The sequence below is a fragment of the Prunus avium genome, chromosome 8 (genome assembly GCF_965620075.1).
Source record: "Prunus avium chromosome 8, drPruAviu1.hap1.1, whole genome shotgun sequence".
NCBI classification, from domain to species: domain Eukaryota; kingdom Viridiplantae; phylum Streptophyta; class Magnoliopsida; order Rosales; family Rosaceae; genus Prunus; species Prunus avium.
This window is the reverse complement of record NC_142291.1, coordinates 40,085,557-40,100,140: the sequence shown is the minus strand read 5'-3', so window position 1 is coordinate 40,100,140 and position 14,584 is coordinate 40,085,557. Positions and strand designations below refer to the sequence as shown.

The window sequence follows — 14,584 nt, the reverse complement described above, 5'->3', positions numbered from 1 at the left end:
AATTGGGTGATTTGCAACAACTTCTGTCAAAGACGATGTAGAATCAAATTTAAAGAACATAAGCGGCGTTAGGAAGCGGATTTTGGGAGTAGGATTTGATTGAGAACATAGACTAAAATGGGTGATGGGAGACTTCAATCTAACCATGGCTTAGAAGAAACCACCATAAGGGGCTTTTTATTCAAAACGCCCCAGTAAACCTATTCACTAACCTAAAAGGAAAATACCAGAAGAGAGGAGGGGGAGGAGGGGCAGTGACTCTTCTTCCACCTCCACCCTCTATGGAATATTTCTTTAAGACATAGAGGTAGAGAGCTGCTAGGATTTGGGAGATGTTTTTGTGCAAAATTTAATAGATACTCTTATGATTTTATGGAAATGTCATTTTGTACATAAACACACACCAAAGTTATTGAGGGTACATTATCCTGAAAAACAGTCAGTGTAGAAAATGAAATTGTTGTAGTTTGTTGCGATGTTAGACATACGATAAAACTTAGAAGAGAAATTAAATTAGTACATGTTTTGCTAAGTTTTTGTAGGCAAATTATTATGGCAAGTGCAATCTGCAGTACGATATAAATAAAACCACAAGTCCTAATTCCTAAATTAATCTCTCGCTCCACCACACACACACCTACATGAAAAAGTTATAAAAATAAAAAGGGAAGCAGAAAAGTAAAAATCAGATCACAAGAAGTCAAGAAAAGAGGATGCGTGACATGTACAACCGTCCGGATGTGGAGTGAAGAGGCTTTGCCCCGTGGCCCGGGTTGCAATCGTCATTTTGATACAAGACAGGAGAACAGCTGGCTCCTTCCCCTCTTTCCTTCTACGAGGCTCTGCGATGTCATACATACATATGCATTGTATTTATTTTATACTTTACTATTTCTAGATTTCTACCAGTATCCAAACTCAGATTTATATTCCAGAAATTAAAACGTCACGTATTAGATTAAAATTTAAACCTTACCCTTTAAAAAAAACAAATTACAATTTATGTTTAGCCGTGGATTTCTATGGTGGAAAAATGCAAAGCTGGAAAGGAAAAGAAAAGGTCTCACTTTCCCTTTCTCAACTCTCTCTCTCTCTCTTCTAGTTGTGCTGTGCCTGCGCTCCATCTTCTCTTTCACAGTTTCATCTTCTCCTAGTCCGATACTCCCAGGAAGAGCTTAATAATAGAGTGAGGCAAGAGAGACAGAGGAGGAGGAGAAGGAGAAGGGTAGAGCACACGGCGGCGCGCCTTTCATTGTTCGCCGTGTCTGGCCTGAGAGGTTCATGGATGGGGGTTCTTCCTCCTCCTTTTTCTCCCTGAAAATTCAAAAAGGTCGCTTCGCTTGGTTCCCACGGCAACAACCCCCATACTACACTTTGATAGAGAGGAAAGGATCGAGATTCCCTCCCACTCACAGCATTCTTCTTAATCCCCCTAATTTGCTTGCTTATATTCACTCTCTAAGTTTGCCGTGATTGCCACTTTCAAACGCCAATCGGTCTCTCTCTACAATTCTGGCGGACCTCAAAGGAACCTTAGCGTTCCTTTCGTCGATTGTAGCAGGAGATCATTTCAATTTCTTCGATTTCTTCCAGTTTAAGAGAAAGAGGAGGCGGAGAGGACCTTTCTGCAGCGGTGGCAGCAGCAGCAGCAACAACAACATCAACAACAATACCAAGAAGAAGAAGAAGAATAAGATGCTGTGGATTATTAGATTCTCTGGCTTCTTCTCTGCTGCAATGCTCATGATCGTTCTCTCTCCGTCTCTCCAATCCTTCCCTCCCGCCGAAGCCATCCGATCCTCTCACCACCACCACCACCACCTCGACTACTCTTACCTCCGCCTTCCTCCTCCGGTTCTCCTCTCCGATTCTGGTTCAATGGTCGGAGCAGGAGGCCGCCTCAACTTCCGAAAGGCCTCTGCATTCCGCAATTCCAATGCATGTGCATCCCCAGGTCCCAAGACCCAAATCGGGGGCGCGTGTGATCCCAATTTGGTACACGTGGCCATCACTCTGGACGTTGAGTATCTCCGTGGGTCAATCGCCGCCGTCCACTCTGTCCTGCTTCACTCGCTGTGCCCGGAGAGTGTCTTCTTCCACTTCCTCGTCTCGGAGACGAATCTGGAAGCCCTGGTCCAATCCACTTTCCCGCAGTTGAAGTTTAGGGTCTACTACTTCGACCCACGAATGGTACGGAGCCTGATCTCGACGTCTGTGAGGCAAGCGCTGGAGCAGCCGCTCAATTACGCCCGCAACTACTTGGCGGATCTGCTGGAGACCTGCGTCGAGCGGGTCATCTACTTGGACTCTGATCTCGTCGTCGTCGACGATATTTCCAGGCTCTGGACCACCAGCCTCGGTTCCAAAACCATCGGGGCGCCCGAGTACTGCCACGCAAACTTCACCAACTACTTCACCCCCGCTTTCTGGTCGGACAAGCGGCTTTCCGGCACTTTTGAAGGCCGGAAACCCTGTTACTTTAACACCGGCGTCATGGTCATAGATCTGATTAAGTGGAGGCGGGGCAGGTACACCAAGCGGATCGAAAAGTGGATGGAGATCCAGAAGAACCGCCGGATCTACGAGCTCGGGTCGCTGCCACCCTTCCTTTTAGTTTTCGCGGGACACGTGGCGCCCATCGAGCACAGGTGGAACCAACACGGCTTGGGAGGCGATAATGTGAAGGGCAGCTGCCGTGACCTCCATTCCGGTCCGGTTAGCCTCTTGCATTGGTCCGGCAGTGGCAAGCCCTGGCTCAGGCTGGACTCCAAGCGGCCCTGCCCGCTCGACGCCCTATGGTCACCCTACGACTTGTACGGACACACTCAATGAAATTGAAGCGCAAGGTCAAATTAAGGGGTAGTCTAGTCGCCGGTAAATTCCCTCCAGGTCTTATTTTGTCACATCGTTTGCTATTATTTTTTTAATTTCCCGACTGAATTTGCCATTGTTTCTTTTGTTTTTTTATATTTATTTTTCCATTCATTTTTTAATTTCTCTTCATTGTTTTCGTTTTGTGTCAGTTGTCTTGGTCATCTTCATCCTTCTTCCGCACTTTAGTGTGACCTACTGAGATATTTTTTTCTTCTTTTTTACTGTTAAATTTTTGTTAATGATTAGGTGATCTGTCACTCTGCTGTTCAGGCAATTTGTACTCTATTCTTCTATTATTCGCGCCACTGAAAATAAAAGGAGATAATTCAATTTGTTATTGTATAGATTTTGTTGAATAGTGTGTTTGTGAAATGCTTTTTTGTTAGGGCCAAACAGAACAGAATTCACTTCACTCACTCACACTGTGTATGAGAGAGAGAGAGAGAGAGAGCTGGGAATAGAATAGGAAGAAAAGCTAAGCAAGCTTAAAAGCCAAGATGGCATTTGATTACATACATGTACTAATGGGGGGGAAATAAGGAAAGGAAAGGGAGGGTCCAAATTCTTCAAGTAATACATACTAGGTCGAAATCGAAATGGGCGATTTGCAGTTTTGGAGTAGATGAAAGTAGCTCAAGTAAGTTGGCAACTGGCGAACATAACATTAAGACATTATATCAATGGTGGCTAGCGGAGTAGCTGGTGCCTGTTTGGTTCTTGGGAGTTTCTTCACTTTATGCCATGGTAAGGTACTCTGTTTTGGTATCAATGGCCCTATATAAAAGTGACCTCTCCTTTAGTTTTAGGTAGATGACATAGCTGCCAGCTTGTTGTTAAGTTTGGAGTAATTTTAATTGTTTAAACCTACCACCTGTAGTAGTTTTGTAGATAGATTATAGATGCATGAATGAGCACACTGATTTCTTTTATTATTGAACTTTGTAGTTAAATTAGGCAGAGCTGGAGTTGGAACAAGAATCTGATATGTGACTGCGAATGAATGATGGTTATTTGTGGGTTGTTGTTGTGAGCTAATTCCTAATCCCTCATTCTGTCTTTCCATCGCCATCTTTATCTTTAATCCGAACTGATGATGATGAGTGCTCCTTTGCTTATTAATCTCAATGATTAATCCACTGATCTCAAAAACTGGATGAAGATTATTACTAATGATGGGGAAGGAAGGATTGGGAGTCACTGTTGCGTAGCGTAGCAAGTGTCCAAGCCATTGGACGGAGAATGATTGGGACCGATTCCTTATGCCCTGCCATCGCGCGTGTCCGGTTGCTTTGGTGGGTCATCATCTTTTTTTTTTTAATTTTCTTTTTCGGGGTTTCTTCTTGTTGCTTCCATCTAACATTCTTTCTTAGAATCAATCTCAACTCAAGCACCTCCACCCCTCTTTCTTTTCTGTCACTCTCAGACAAAAAGAAGAAGAAGAAGAATTGAATTAAATTTGTGTGTGGTCGTCGGGAGGGATGGTTCTAGTGATGTTGTAGAAGAAGCTGCAGGCACGCACGGGTGAAACAACAACCTGAATAGAATAGAATAGAATAGAATAGAATAGAAGAGAAATGGGTTGGGTTTTGTCAACATAATCATGAGCTCTGCAGCATTTGGATCAAAGTTGATTCAAACAAACAATGGCTTTACGCCCAGGGGCATTCCCATTGAAGATAAGAAGAGAAGGTAATTTTCTGTTGCTTTACTTCCCCGCAAGTGTTTTATTGTAACAATGATAATAAGATAATAATAATAATAGCATGTGGTGGGAGGAAAGTGAATTGAGAGTAGGCTGTTCATGCGTATTGAATTTTTAAAATAAATGTATGTATTATGAAAACTCGAATGAAACGATTGCCAGCTTTACTGAAAAGAGTTGAGAGATACAGGGAGGGGAGGGGAGTCTATTGTGTAACCCATTGCGATCGGATTCGGATGGTGGACCCCTCTCCCTCTCCATCTCGTCTGTATTTTTGTGTTTTCATCCGTACTCTCTCTCTCTCTCTCTCTCTCCGAATCTTATTTATAGCATATGCTCGCTGGCATATAGCATACATACAAGTTTTAATTATCATTACGTAATAAGAACCAACCACATATTTTGATTTTGGTCCCTCCATCCCTAATATCTCCACTCCGCTCCACTCCACATGGATGTCAAAGGGTGCACGAGTTTGGGAATAAGTCCATTTGAAGTCGCTTCACAAATTAATGTCTATTCGGGTTTCTTATAGGTCGCTGTCCTGTGCGCATTTAGTCAGGTTTTTAGCCATGACTCGAGAGCAAATGGGGAGGGGAGGGGACCATAATAATAATAATAATATCAATATGTCTCTATCTCAAATTCAATGGTCCATCTTAGATTCTTCTTAGAAGATGCATTTATTATTATCAAGTAAGTTATGAATATATTTGTGCGCATCATCAGGGACTCCTAATTTCACAACCTTTGCTTTGCTTTGCTTGCCTAATCTAATCATGGACCCATTCCCTCATTCCCTCATTCCCTCATTCTCATAGGTATGGATTTTCAGAAAACTAAAGCAATAAGCTTAAGCGCACCACCCTTGTAATCTAATGCACACCAGAATCCTTCGATTCATTGCAAACAAAATAACAAGCTAATAATCATTTCATTTCACAGAATACGGCAAATTCAAACAATTTTACAAGCCTGGGCTGGGATGGGATCCCCTATGACAAATGTCTTCACCAGTTTCAGTCCACCAAAAAAGGTCTCAAATGCTCTTTGTGGCACATTTACTCACCGACTTGCTACTTCTTTCACAGTACAGGAATGAAGCAGCTAGGTAACTTGCAAAACTTCAACAGGATGCCTCAGGTTCTGCCAAGCCCTAAGCTCAAGTCAGTCACATGATTAATTTACGACCAGAATCACTTTTAATGCACTACGAGTGGTAAATGAGTGTGGGATGTGACATTTGAAGTAGCAAAATCACTTTTGTATACTATTTGGCTCGTTTGGGAGTGATTCTAAATAGGCCAAAGAGTACTTTTTCATATAATCACTTTAATTGACTTTAAGTGATTTTATAGAGAAGCACATGGGAGCTGCTTCTCCCTAGAATTACTTAAAATCACTTAAAGTATTTATATGAAGAAGCACGTGGGAAGTGCTTATTCCCATAAGTGATCCCAAACGAAGTGATAACTACGATCTGTTCTGGTGTTACTAAAATTTAAATAGAAAAAGGAATGTTGATGTTGATGTGGATGTGAGACATTCTGGACTCAATAGCTAGCAGCAAATAAATGGTAGGTCAAGAAAGACTCAAGAAAAAGAAAGGAGGAGAGGCTATAACTTTTAGTGGGAAATCCCACTCCCTAACAAGGATGGTCTCCATCTATATCATTCACGGCTAGGCTTGTCAATCAACATGGATTGAGACTTTGATTTGATTACTGAATTTTTTATATATAAAGTTATTTTATGGTTTTCAATGTGCCACACCCACGTGAGTGATAGGGCTGTTTTTATACTTTATCAACGAGCATATTTTTGCTTAGGGTTATTCGCAGCAATGGTCTCTCAACTATACCCTAAGTTACACTTTGGTCACTCAATTCAATTATTAGTTGCAGAGGTCACTCAATTATGTGTTTTGTTGCATCGTTAGTCCTAACGTCAAGTCTGTTACTTTTTCTGTTTAAAATGATGACGTGGCAAGCATCTCTTAGATTATTGATGGACAAATGTGACTTTTCAATTACGACTATTTGTAGCAATGATCCCTCAATTATACTCGGAGTTACATTTTGGTCACTCAATTAGGTGTTGTGTTGCACCATTAGTCCCTACCGTTAGAGAGACTTGACGGTAGGACTAACGGTGCAACAAAACACCTAATTGAGTGACCTCTACAACTAATAATTGAATTGAGTGACCAAACTGTAAATATGGGTATAGTTGAGGGACCATTGCTGCGAATAACCTTTTTGCTTACTACTTTAACTCAAAGTGTACTCTCATCACCATTTTCAACACTTGACACGTGTCTTTTGGTATAATCATAATTAACCCTTTACTTTATATTTATGCAACCATAGTTATGTTAATAAACACGTGTCAAATGTTGAGAATGGTAGTGAGAATACACCTTAAATTAAAGTGGTGAGCAAAAATGCTTCCCTTTATCAACTGTGTAATACTAATAAAGAGGCATCAATGTTACTGTAGAGTGGAGCCATGTTGTTACACAAGTTTGTGATAATTAATTAATGCAAGAGTCTTTACAAAATATCTATACAAGTGAATATGAGTGTAAGACAGAGCTCATCCTCAATCTATAGATTCTAGGACAAGCTATTATACAGGATCCCCATGTCTTTAAGCAACAATGAAATGAAGAGCTCATTTCCGAAAATGAGAGAGAGAGAGAGAGAGAGAGAGAGGGAAAACGTCCACAAGATAATGCAATTCATCATACAACAATTAATGGACTAGTAGTGTTCATGAGTATCAGCAGCAGAATGCATTGAGAATCCCTATTATCTTTGATATCGCACAGGCAGCCCAGTTCCTTCCTGCAAATAGGAGAAAACAAGAAATCTAGAACATTACAGAAAAGAAACAGCATGTACCAACTACCAAGAGAACAGAGAAAGTCACACATAACTAATGATGCATCAAACCAACCTCTATGAATGGTCTTGGCATGTAATCATCGATAGCAACATGGTTTTGCGCATAAATTAAAGCCTCAAAACTTGGTTGATCATACGAACAGCTTCCGGCCTTGAACCTTTGAGAATCATCAACTAACAACTTGTCCCAATTGGAATGCTCATCAACAATACTTCCCATGTCCTTATTATAATGCTGTTCCTCCACTGTAGGGATGCCAAAACAAGATTCATTTATGTAGAAATTATAATGTTCTCCCCAAGGTATACTCTCGTGTGTTGTGGGATAGAATGTTTTAGCATTACATTCTGTCACATCCTGGTTCAGACTAGTCTGACTTTGACCAATATCATGATTAGCAGCAGGCACAGTTCCATTTACCATCTGCATTGCTTGTGCAATGTCTTTCAACGTCAAATGGTGACTCTGATTTCCATCAACTCTAGGTGAGCTCGCCCCTAGGGATGTTGAGTTCTTCTGAATACTCGTACCTTCACTAGTTATTTCCAAGCCCCTGTTTCCAAAGATTTGATGATGAGCTTCTTCTTCTTCTTCTTGTTCGTGTAACAAAAGTTGGTGTTTTAGGTCCATGGTGGTTGGAATTTCAGATTGTAAATTTGCTTGTAATGGACTACTGTTGCTTAATTGGTACTCCATTTCGTATCTTGGCTCGCCTAGCGTTCTCGAGTCCAAAGGGAGGTTTCTTTGATCAGCAAGAAGCATGCCAAATTTGGGTTCTGGCCTCTCACTTCCAGCTCCAGCTACTTGTGGAAAAGTAGTGAAACTTTGAAATGGAACTTGTCCTGAATTGGCATAATCTTGGAGTCTGATCAACTCATTCGATGAAGATGAGAAGTTGAAATTTGGTTGTCTAGAACTAGAACCAATAGTAGATGTGGATTGTCTTCTCTGATTTTGTGATGCCTCATTTTGCCTTCTAAAATGGATGCGGTATTTCTGTATCATGTAGTATATTATGTGAGTTTCTTCGTTTAGCTACCTCAGCTCACGACAATTAATAAAGAATAAACTGACTGTGCAAAGCGAAGATACAAGGTTAATGTTTATTACAAGGATAACCATCCATGACCACACACACACACACACACACATATATATATATATATACCTGAAGGTGGCTAGCGACATTTTCTCTAGTAAGACCACGAGCACCCATTTGCTGCATACGATCCAAAATTTTCTTTGGATGACAATCTGCATATATCAATTAATACAGGACACCAAAAACAAGAATGAATTAATATAATAGTACCCATTATTAATGTGATATATATATAATTAGTTGGTTATAATGATCGTTTTATTTGTATATAATTAGTTGGTAAAGCATTCGTAGTACTTACTTTTATGCCCAAGTTGATTCACAGCAGTGACAAACTGATGATGAAGCTGTGCTGTCCAAACTAGGCGTCTTCTTTTCTTCGCTGGAGAGGCAACAAGATCATCATCATCATCATCATCTTCCACCAAAACGCATGACTTGGGCTCTGCAACTGCAAGTGCTTCCTTGTTTCTTCTATTGCGGACCACATGCTGCCAAATCAGTCTAAGAGCCGTCCTCTGGAACGGCTTCACCAAATAATCACAAGCACCATGAATGATGCCCTTCGTCATCGTCTCATGATTATCATCTGATGACATCACTGAAAGAGTAGTACACACATATAATAATTAATAATTCAAATTGACATTGCATTAGGTTAATTCGATATACAATTAATGCGCATGTAGCTAGCTAGGGTTTCATATATATATATATATATATATAATGTACGTACTGATAACAGGCAATTTCATCTCCAAACCAACTGTCTCAAGGAGCTTGAATCCTTCCTCCATGGTGGGCATGTGCACATCACTAATCACTATATCAAACTTGCCTTTATCCTCTCGAAGCATACATAGAGCCTCCTCTGCATTCCGGCATTTGGTAACTGAAAATATATCAACTTATTTAATACTATAGTTTAACAAGGAAGTGAATTAGGCCGTCGACAATTACTTCCTTTTATAACAAATTAAAATTTAAAAGTTTCCAAAATTATTTGAAGAAACCCCTTATTCCTTAGGGCATGATCGAATGCATTCAGGCAAGGTCTCTGCTATTTTGTACAAGTTTAAAACTTCCAACTCACATCATGAAGAAAAAGTTCGCCATTAAATTCTTGGTCCTTTTTCCTTCTTCTTTAACCCTACTGGTATAATCACAACATATGTATATATATACCATCGATTCTCCCACCCCAAGGAAGCAGACAATTAGAAAGAAAGAGAATCGAACTACATGTTGTAAGTTGGCAAAAGCATATGATTAATTAGTATCATAAAAGTGCTAAGTTTGATTCAAATAGAGAAGGACTTATGAAAAACGAAATTGATGTACCTTGGTAATTCAGAGACTGAAGCATCCTTTCTAATATAAAGAGACATGTCTCATCATCATCTACAACAACAATCTTTAAACCAATGGGAAATTCATCTTCTTCCATTATGGGTTTTTTGTCACAGAAGAAAATCAATCTCAATCTCAATCTCAATAAGAAATATATCTTCTCGTCTGCTGTTATTTACGGGGTAACAAATATACTACATATGTATATACCATATATATTACCATGAGGAATCTTTACTAGCCAAAATTGAATTTTTTTATATATAAAAGAATATTTAAAGTTCACAGCAATAGTAAGTTTATTAAAATATCTTATGAGTTTGTACTATATTTAAGGATAACTAAAGCTATGATTAGATGTACTTTGGTTCAATTTTAATTTTTTTTGGTAGTAAGTACCTGTTGTAAACAACTGATTGGCTCATTTTTATACAAGTCCTTTCGGAAAGCTTGGCCTAAATAACCACAAAAAACCTACCACTTTTGATTCCTATTTTGCCGCCGCTGCTTATCGCACAAGCCAAATTGAAGTACAAATGAAAATGTCTTGTTTTGTGACTTGTCAATCAAGGTTGGAGGAACCACAAATTTATCATTTTATATTGAATTCTAGTAATTAAAAAAAAACTTTCTTCGTAGACCCAAACCTTCTTATTTTTATTTTTAACTTGTGGGCAATTCACTTGACAAACGGCTTAAAACATGGCAAAATGCCACATAATCAGCCATTAGCTGTATAATTAGCTTATCAAGGTCTGGAACCACAGCTAATCAACTTTTGATTTTTATTTGTTGGGGGTAAGTCAAGAGCTTTGTTAAAGTTATGGTGGTATGGGTTATCTGAAAATTCATTAATTGATGCCGCCTGCTTCTTCCCCCAGCAGTTTTTAGAAGCAGCATATCATATCCGCGTTTGAGAGATGATGCTGGTGTCGAGAGAGTATTAGTACTAATGAACGATATTATTGTGGTAAATTAGGCTGCGCTGCTTATAATAATACTAGAAATTTTACGAAGAAGATGGCAAACTTCTAGCACTTGCTTATAACCACTTCCACTTTCTCTCTCCAATACTCTTCCAAACAAACTATTTCATATGAAAGCATATAGCTGATGTTACTTTTCCTTTCCATTTCTATGCTATTTTTTTTTACCATTAAAAGAAAAAATCTATGCTATTCGACAAAAATATACAACTTTGGAAAGACCCTATTGTGATCGAAGTTTCCTCATCAACCACTTCTTTCGTAATTTAACATCCAATGCCATGAATGTTTTTGCCTTCTTTTCATCCTCTAGCAAATCACATGCATCTAACACAAGGTCTTCGTCCATGTCTGGTAATGCTTGTACTGCTTCAACCGCACTTTCAATTGACCCAGAGTTCAACTTCTCATCATTTCTCTTCTTCTCTGATAACGAAGATACTGCAGATGCCATCTCAGGAAGAGCACTAGCCATGCCACCATCTTCTTCTCGTGATCTTTTTGGATGAGCCTCATTTGAGCAGTTTTCTAGTCGACGCCTTTTCTTCTGGCACATAGGAGTTGACTCCTGCACATCACCATCTTCATCTTCAGTGGAAACTGATGTAGATGGAGACAGAAAACTAGTTAATGCTCCACACAACTTGGCGCCTTCAACTTGATTTTCTTGCTCCACATCTTGACCTGAATAGGAGTCTCTATCGTCAACACTTGGATCACATATCATGCACAAGTCTTTATAATATGGGACAGGCCGGGTCATGAACTGCCGTGCATCAGTATGTTCCTGCATGTTACCATACCAATATTTTCTTCAAACTCTGGAGTATGAAACAAGATTATATTGGGAGATCCTAAACAGGTAAAATTTATACACTTCAACCTATGTGAAAACAGATAGAACTCAATGGAAATGTTATGTACGGGCAATACATAATAATACAGTCTTCAGTTGAATAAGCATGCTGCACTTGATAGATACACACCTTAATATAATCTTGCCAAACATAATCATCAGCAGTCACCATTTGGCGCACATCATCCCAGATAAACCCATCCAATTCAAGTAGATTCTTTATAACATTATATTGCCTTTTCAGAGTTTTGTATCGATTTTTAAGAACATCCATATCATAGTTAAAGCCAAACTTCGCGTTGAATGAGGCAATCATCTCCATCCATGCTTGTTTACGGAAAACACCATCTATCCTGCTGCCTTTCCGCACCTGTTCTTGCATAAGTTCAATGAAATAACGGTCCATGGTTGGCTGCCAGTAAGTTCTGGAGCGACTATTTGTGGTGATTCCAGGAACACTTGTCATAGCGTGCTCCACATCATCAAAAGACTTTGCTGGCATGGTGACTCCATAATCTTCACCAACCATGATATCCTGAAGAGTCTCGGCAGTTCCCTGACTAACTCTCCTTGGCTGTGTGGCTGCAGTTGTACTATTCTCACCTGAATGTGATGACTCCTCGAGAATATTATCACCTGGCATCAACAGTTGCAGAAGCAGAGTTAAGAACTCCCAACAAATCAACTGCCCCTAATCCTAATTCACTTTTAACATTTGTGTCAAGTATACAACGCCTACTTCTCTCTTCGATGGCTGTGTCACCGTATATCAAACACAAATCACGATAATAAGGGATGGTTTTTATTCTGAATGACCGTGCGTCTGGATGTACCTGAAACCATAATCTGTAAGTCACTTGACATGGTTAAGAGAGAAAAGGAAATTTAAAATAAATAAAAAGTTGAAGTGATTAAGTTTTGCACCTTGATATATTCATCCCAGACATTATTATCAGCAGTCACCATTTGTCGCATTTCATCCCAACTGAAGCCCCTCTGATCAAGGAGATTCCTTACAGCCTTGTGCAAGTTCCTTAGTGTTTTGTGCCGATTTTTCAGAACATCTTTTTCATATGGAAACTTGAACTTGGCATCAAACAAGGATGTCATATGCTTCCATGCTCGCTTGCTAAATAAATGATCATCAAATTTATTTCCTTTGCAAACTTGTTCTAACATGAGATCAATGAAATATCGATCCATTTCAGGGGTCCAGACTGTTCTCAGGCGATCACCATCAGTTCGGCCTCGGATACCCATGCTGCTACAACTGAGGGAGCATAGTGTAATCAGCACAAAAATTCACTAAAGGGTAAAGGCATCAAGCCATTTGGCGGAGGCAGGCATAAGACGAGAATTTTGTTATACCAATTGCTTTCCTTGAAGTACTAGTGAGGAATTCAATGGATTGTTTCAGATTAATTTCACGGAAAATGATGAAGGCTTTAAGCTAAACACATCCTACAGTATCAAAGCATAATACCTCTCTCCTCAATAAGTTAATAAAACAGGGGAACACTGCGTTTGTAGGTTTGAGGGGCAAAGAAATGGGGCACAAAACCGGAAATCCAGAGCAAGCTTTGCGAAATTCCACTGCATTCAAAATGTTAACAGGCCCCCATTACTATTACTATTAGGATCATAAAAATTCCATTAACTCATATATCATCTCCATTCGCAATAGCGAGAAAAACAGAGCCATCTTCATTCTAATCTTTTTATAAAAAATCACGACTGAGGTCCTGTCTATTTTTCTTCCCCTAAATATACACAAAGTATGAATTTTTAACATCATTATCATCAAACTTAGACATTCAAGAACCAATATTTTAAAACCGATGATAATGATATTTGAAAAAGAAAAAAACATTCTTAGAATAAAATTAACTAATAACAATTGGAACCAGAGAGCAGAATTGGTCAGTACCAACCTCGGAATCGATTTGGCAGATCTGGGACTGCTAGAGTGCGTTTCTGCGCGAGGTCAGGGATAGGGTTTTCCTGAATAAGGCTGTAACCTGTTCGAAATTAGAATAGTAGGATAACCCCAACCCTAACAACGCTCGAATACTAACCCCACTCTGTTCGGATAACAATAAAAGTTTTATTTAAAGCGTCTAGCCGAGCGGCTATACTATTTATTTAAAAAAATTTAAAAGTACTCCAGTATGGCCGCGCGGCTACACTCATTAAATATAATATTTAATCAGTATAGCCGCACGGCTATACTATTTATTAGATTTGAAAGGACCCACAGCACCTAGGCGGCGATTTTTTTAAAGAGTATAGCCGTGCGGCTATACATTATAAATAGAATATTTTTAAGTATAGCCGCCCGTACGCTCTAATGTGTATTCGAATATTTTAAAGGTATAGCCGATCGGCTGTTCTGTTAAAATATATTAATATGTAAAGAGTATAGCCGCGCGGGTATACATTTGAAATATATTCGAATATTTTGAAAGTATAGCCGCCCGGCTAAACTGTATAAAATGGGAAGTAATATCTTAACATTTTTTAATTAGTTTAATTAGTAATTATGTTTTAATTATTATTTCTTTAGTGAATAATTAGTACTAGCCTCTCTACACGCGCTTCCGCGCCTGCGAGAGGCTTTTTTTTAAAAAAAATTAAATTTATTTTAGAATTAAAAAAGATAATGGGCAGTTGTGTTCCATAAAAATAGGATCCATTATCTGATTTTTCTTTTAATTTTAATTTTTTTAAATATGAAAAAGTATGAATTTACCATATTATCCTCATTTAATTAATAATTTAAATTCTTAATGTTTGCATTAACTAAGGGC

At 39.1% G+C, this 14,584-nt stretch overlaps 3 protein-coding genes across 4 annotated transcripts; 1 reads left to right on the top strand and 2 right to left on the bottom strand.

Annotated features, from left to right (window-relative positions):
- The first annotated feature begins 974 nt into the window (after window positions 1-974).
- Window positions 975-3,216, top strand: LOC110749357 (putative galacturonosyltransferase-like 7). The gene has a single exon (XM_021949445.2). The coding sequence runs from the start codon at window positions 1,696-1,698 to the stop codon at window positions 2,830-2,832; it is 1,137 nt and encodes a 378-aa protein (XP_021805137.1). The 5' UTR covers window positions 975-1,695; the 3' UTR covers window positions 2,833-3,216.
- Window positions 3,217-7,213: 3,997 nt separating this feature from the next.
- Window positions 7,214-10,032, bottom strand: LOC110749320 (two-component response regulator ARR2-like). The gene is made up of 6 exons (XM_088245911.1): window positions 9,927-10,032; window positions 9,322-9,477; window positions 8,887-9,186; window positions 8,652-8,737; window positions 7,535-8,479; window positions 7,214-7,422 (listed from the first exon to the last, which is right to left on the bottom strand). The coding sequence occupies exons 1-6, from the start codon at window positions 10,030-10,032 to the stop codon at window positions 7,387-7,389; spliced, it is 1,629 nt and encodes a 542-aa protein (XP_088102037.1). The 3' UTR covers window positions 7,214-7,386.
- Window positions 10,033-10,973: 941 nt separating this feature from the next.
- On the bottom strand, window positions 10,974-13,849 carry LOC110749307 (Myb/SANT-like DNA-binding domain protein). 2 transcript variants are annotated; one of them, XM_021949388.2, is made up of 6 exons: window positions 13,709-13,849; window positions 13,261-13,370; window positions 12,702-13,047; window positions 12,517-12,610; window positions 11,908-12,413; window positions 10,974-11,708 (listed from the first exon to the last, which is right to left on the bottom strand). In XM_021949388.2, exons 3-6 carry the CDS (start codon window positions 13,035-13,037, stop codon window positions 11,145-11,147), a joined length of 1,500 nt encoding a protein of 499 aa, XP_021805080.2. In that variant the 5' UTR covers window positions 13,038-13,047; window positions 13,261-13,370; window positions 13,709-13,849; the 3' UTR covers window positions 10,974-11,144. The 2 variants fall into 2 exon arrangements, with proteins under 2 accessions (XP_021805080.2, XP_021805081.2); XM_021949389.2 differs by lacking the exon at window positions 13,261-13,370.
- Between the last annotated feature and the right edge of the window lie 735 nt (window positions 13,850-14,584).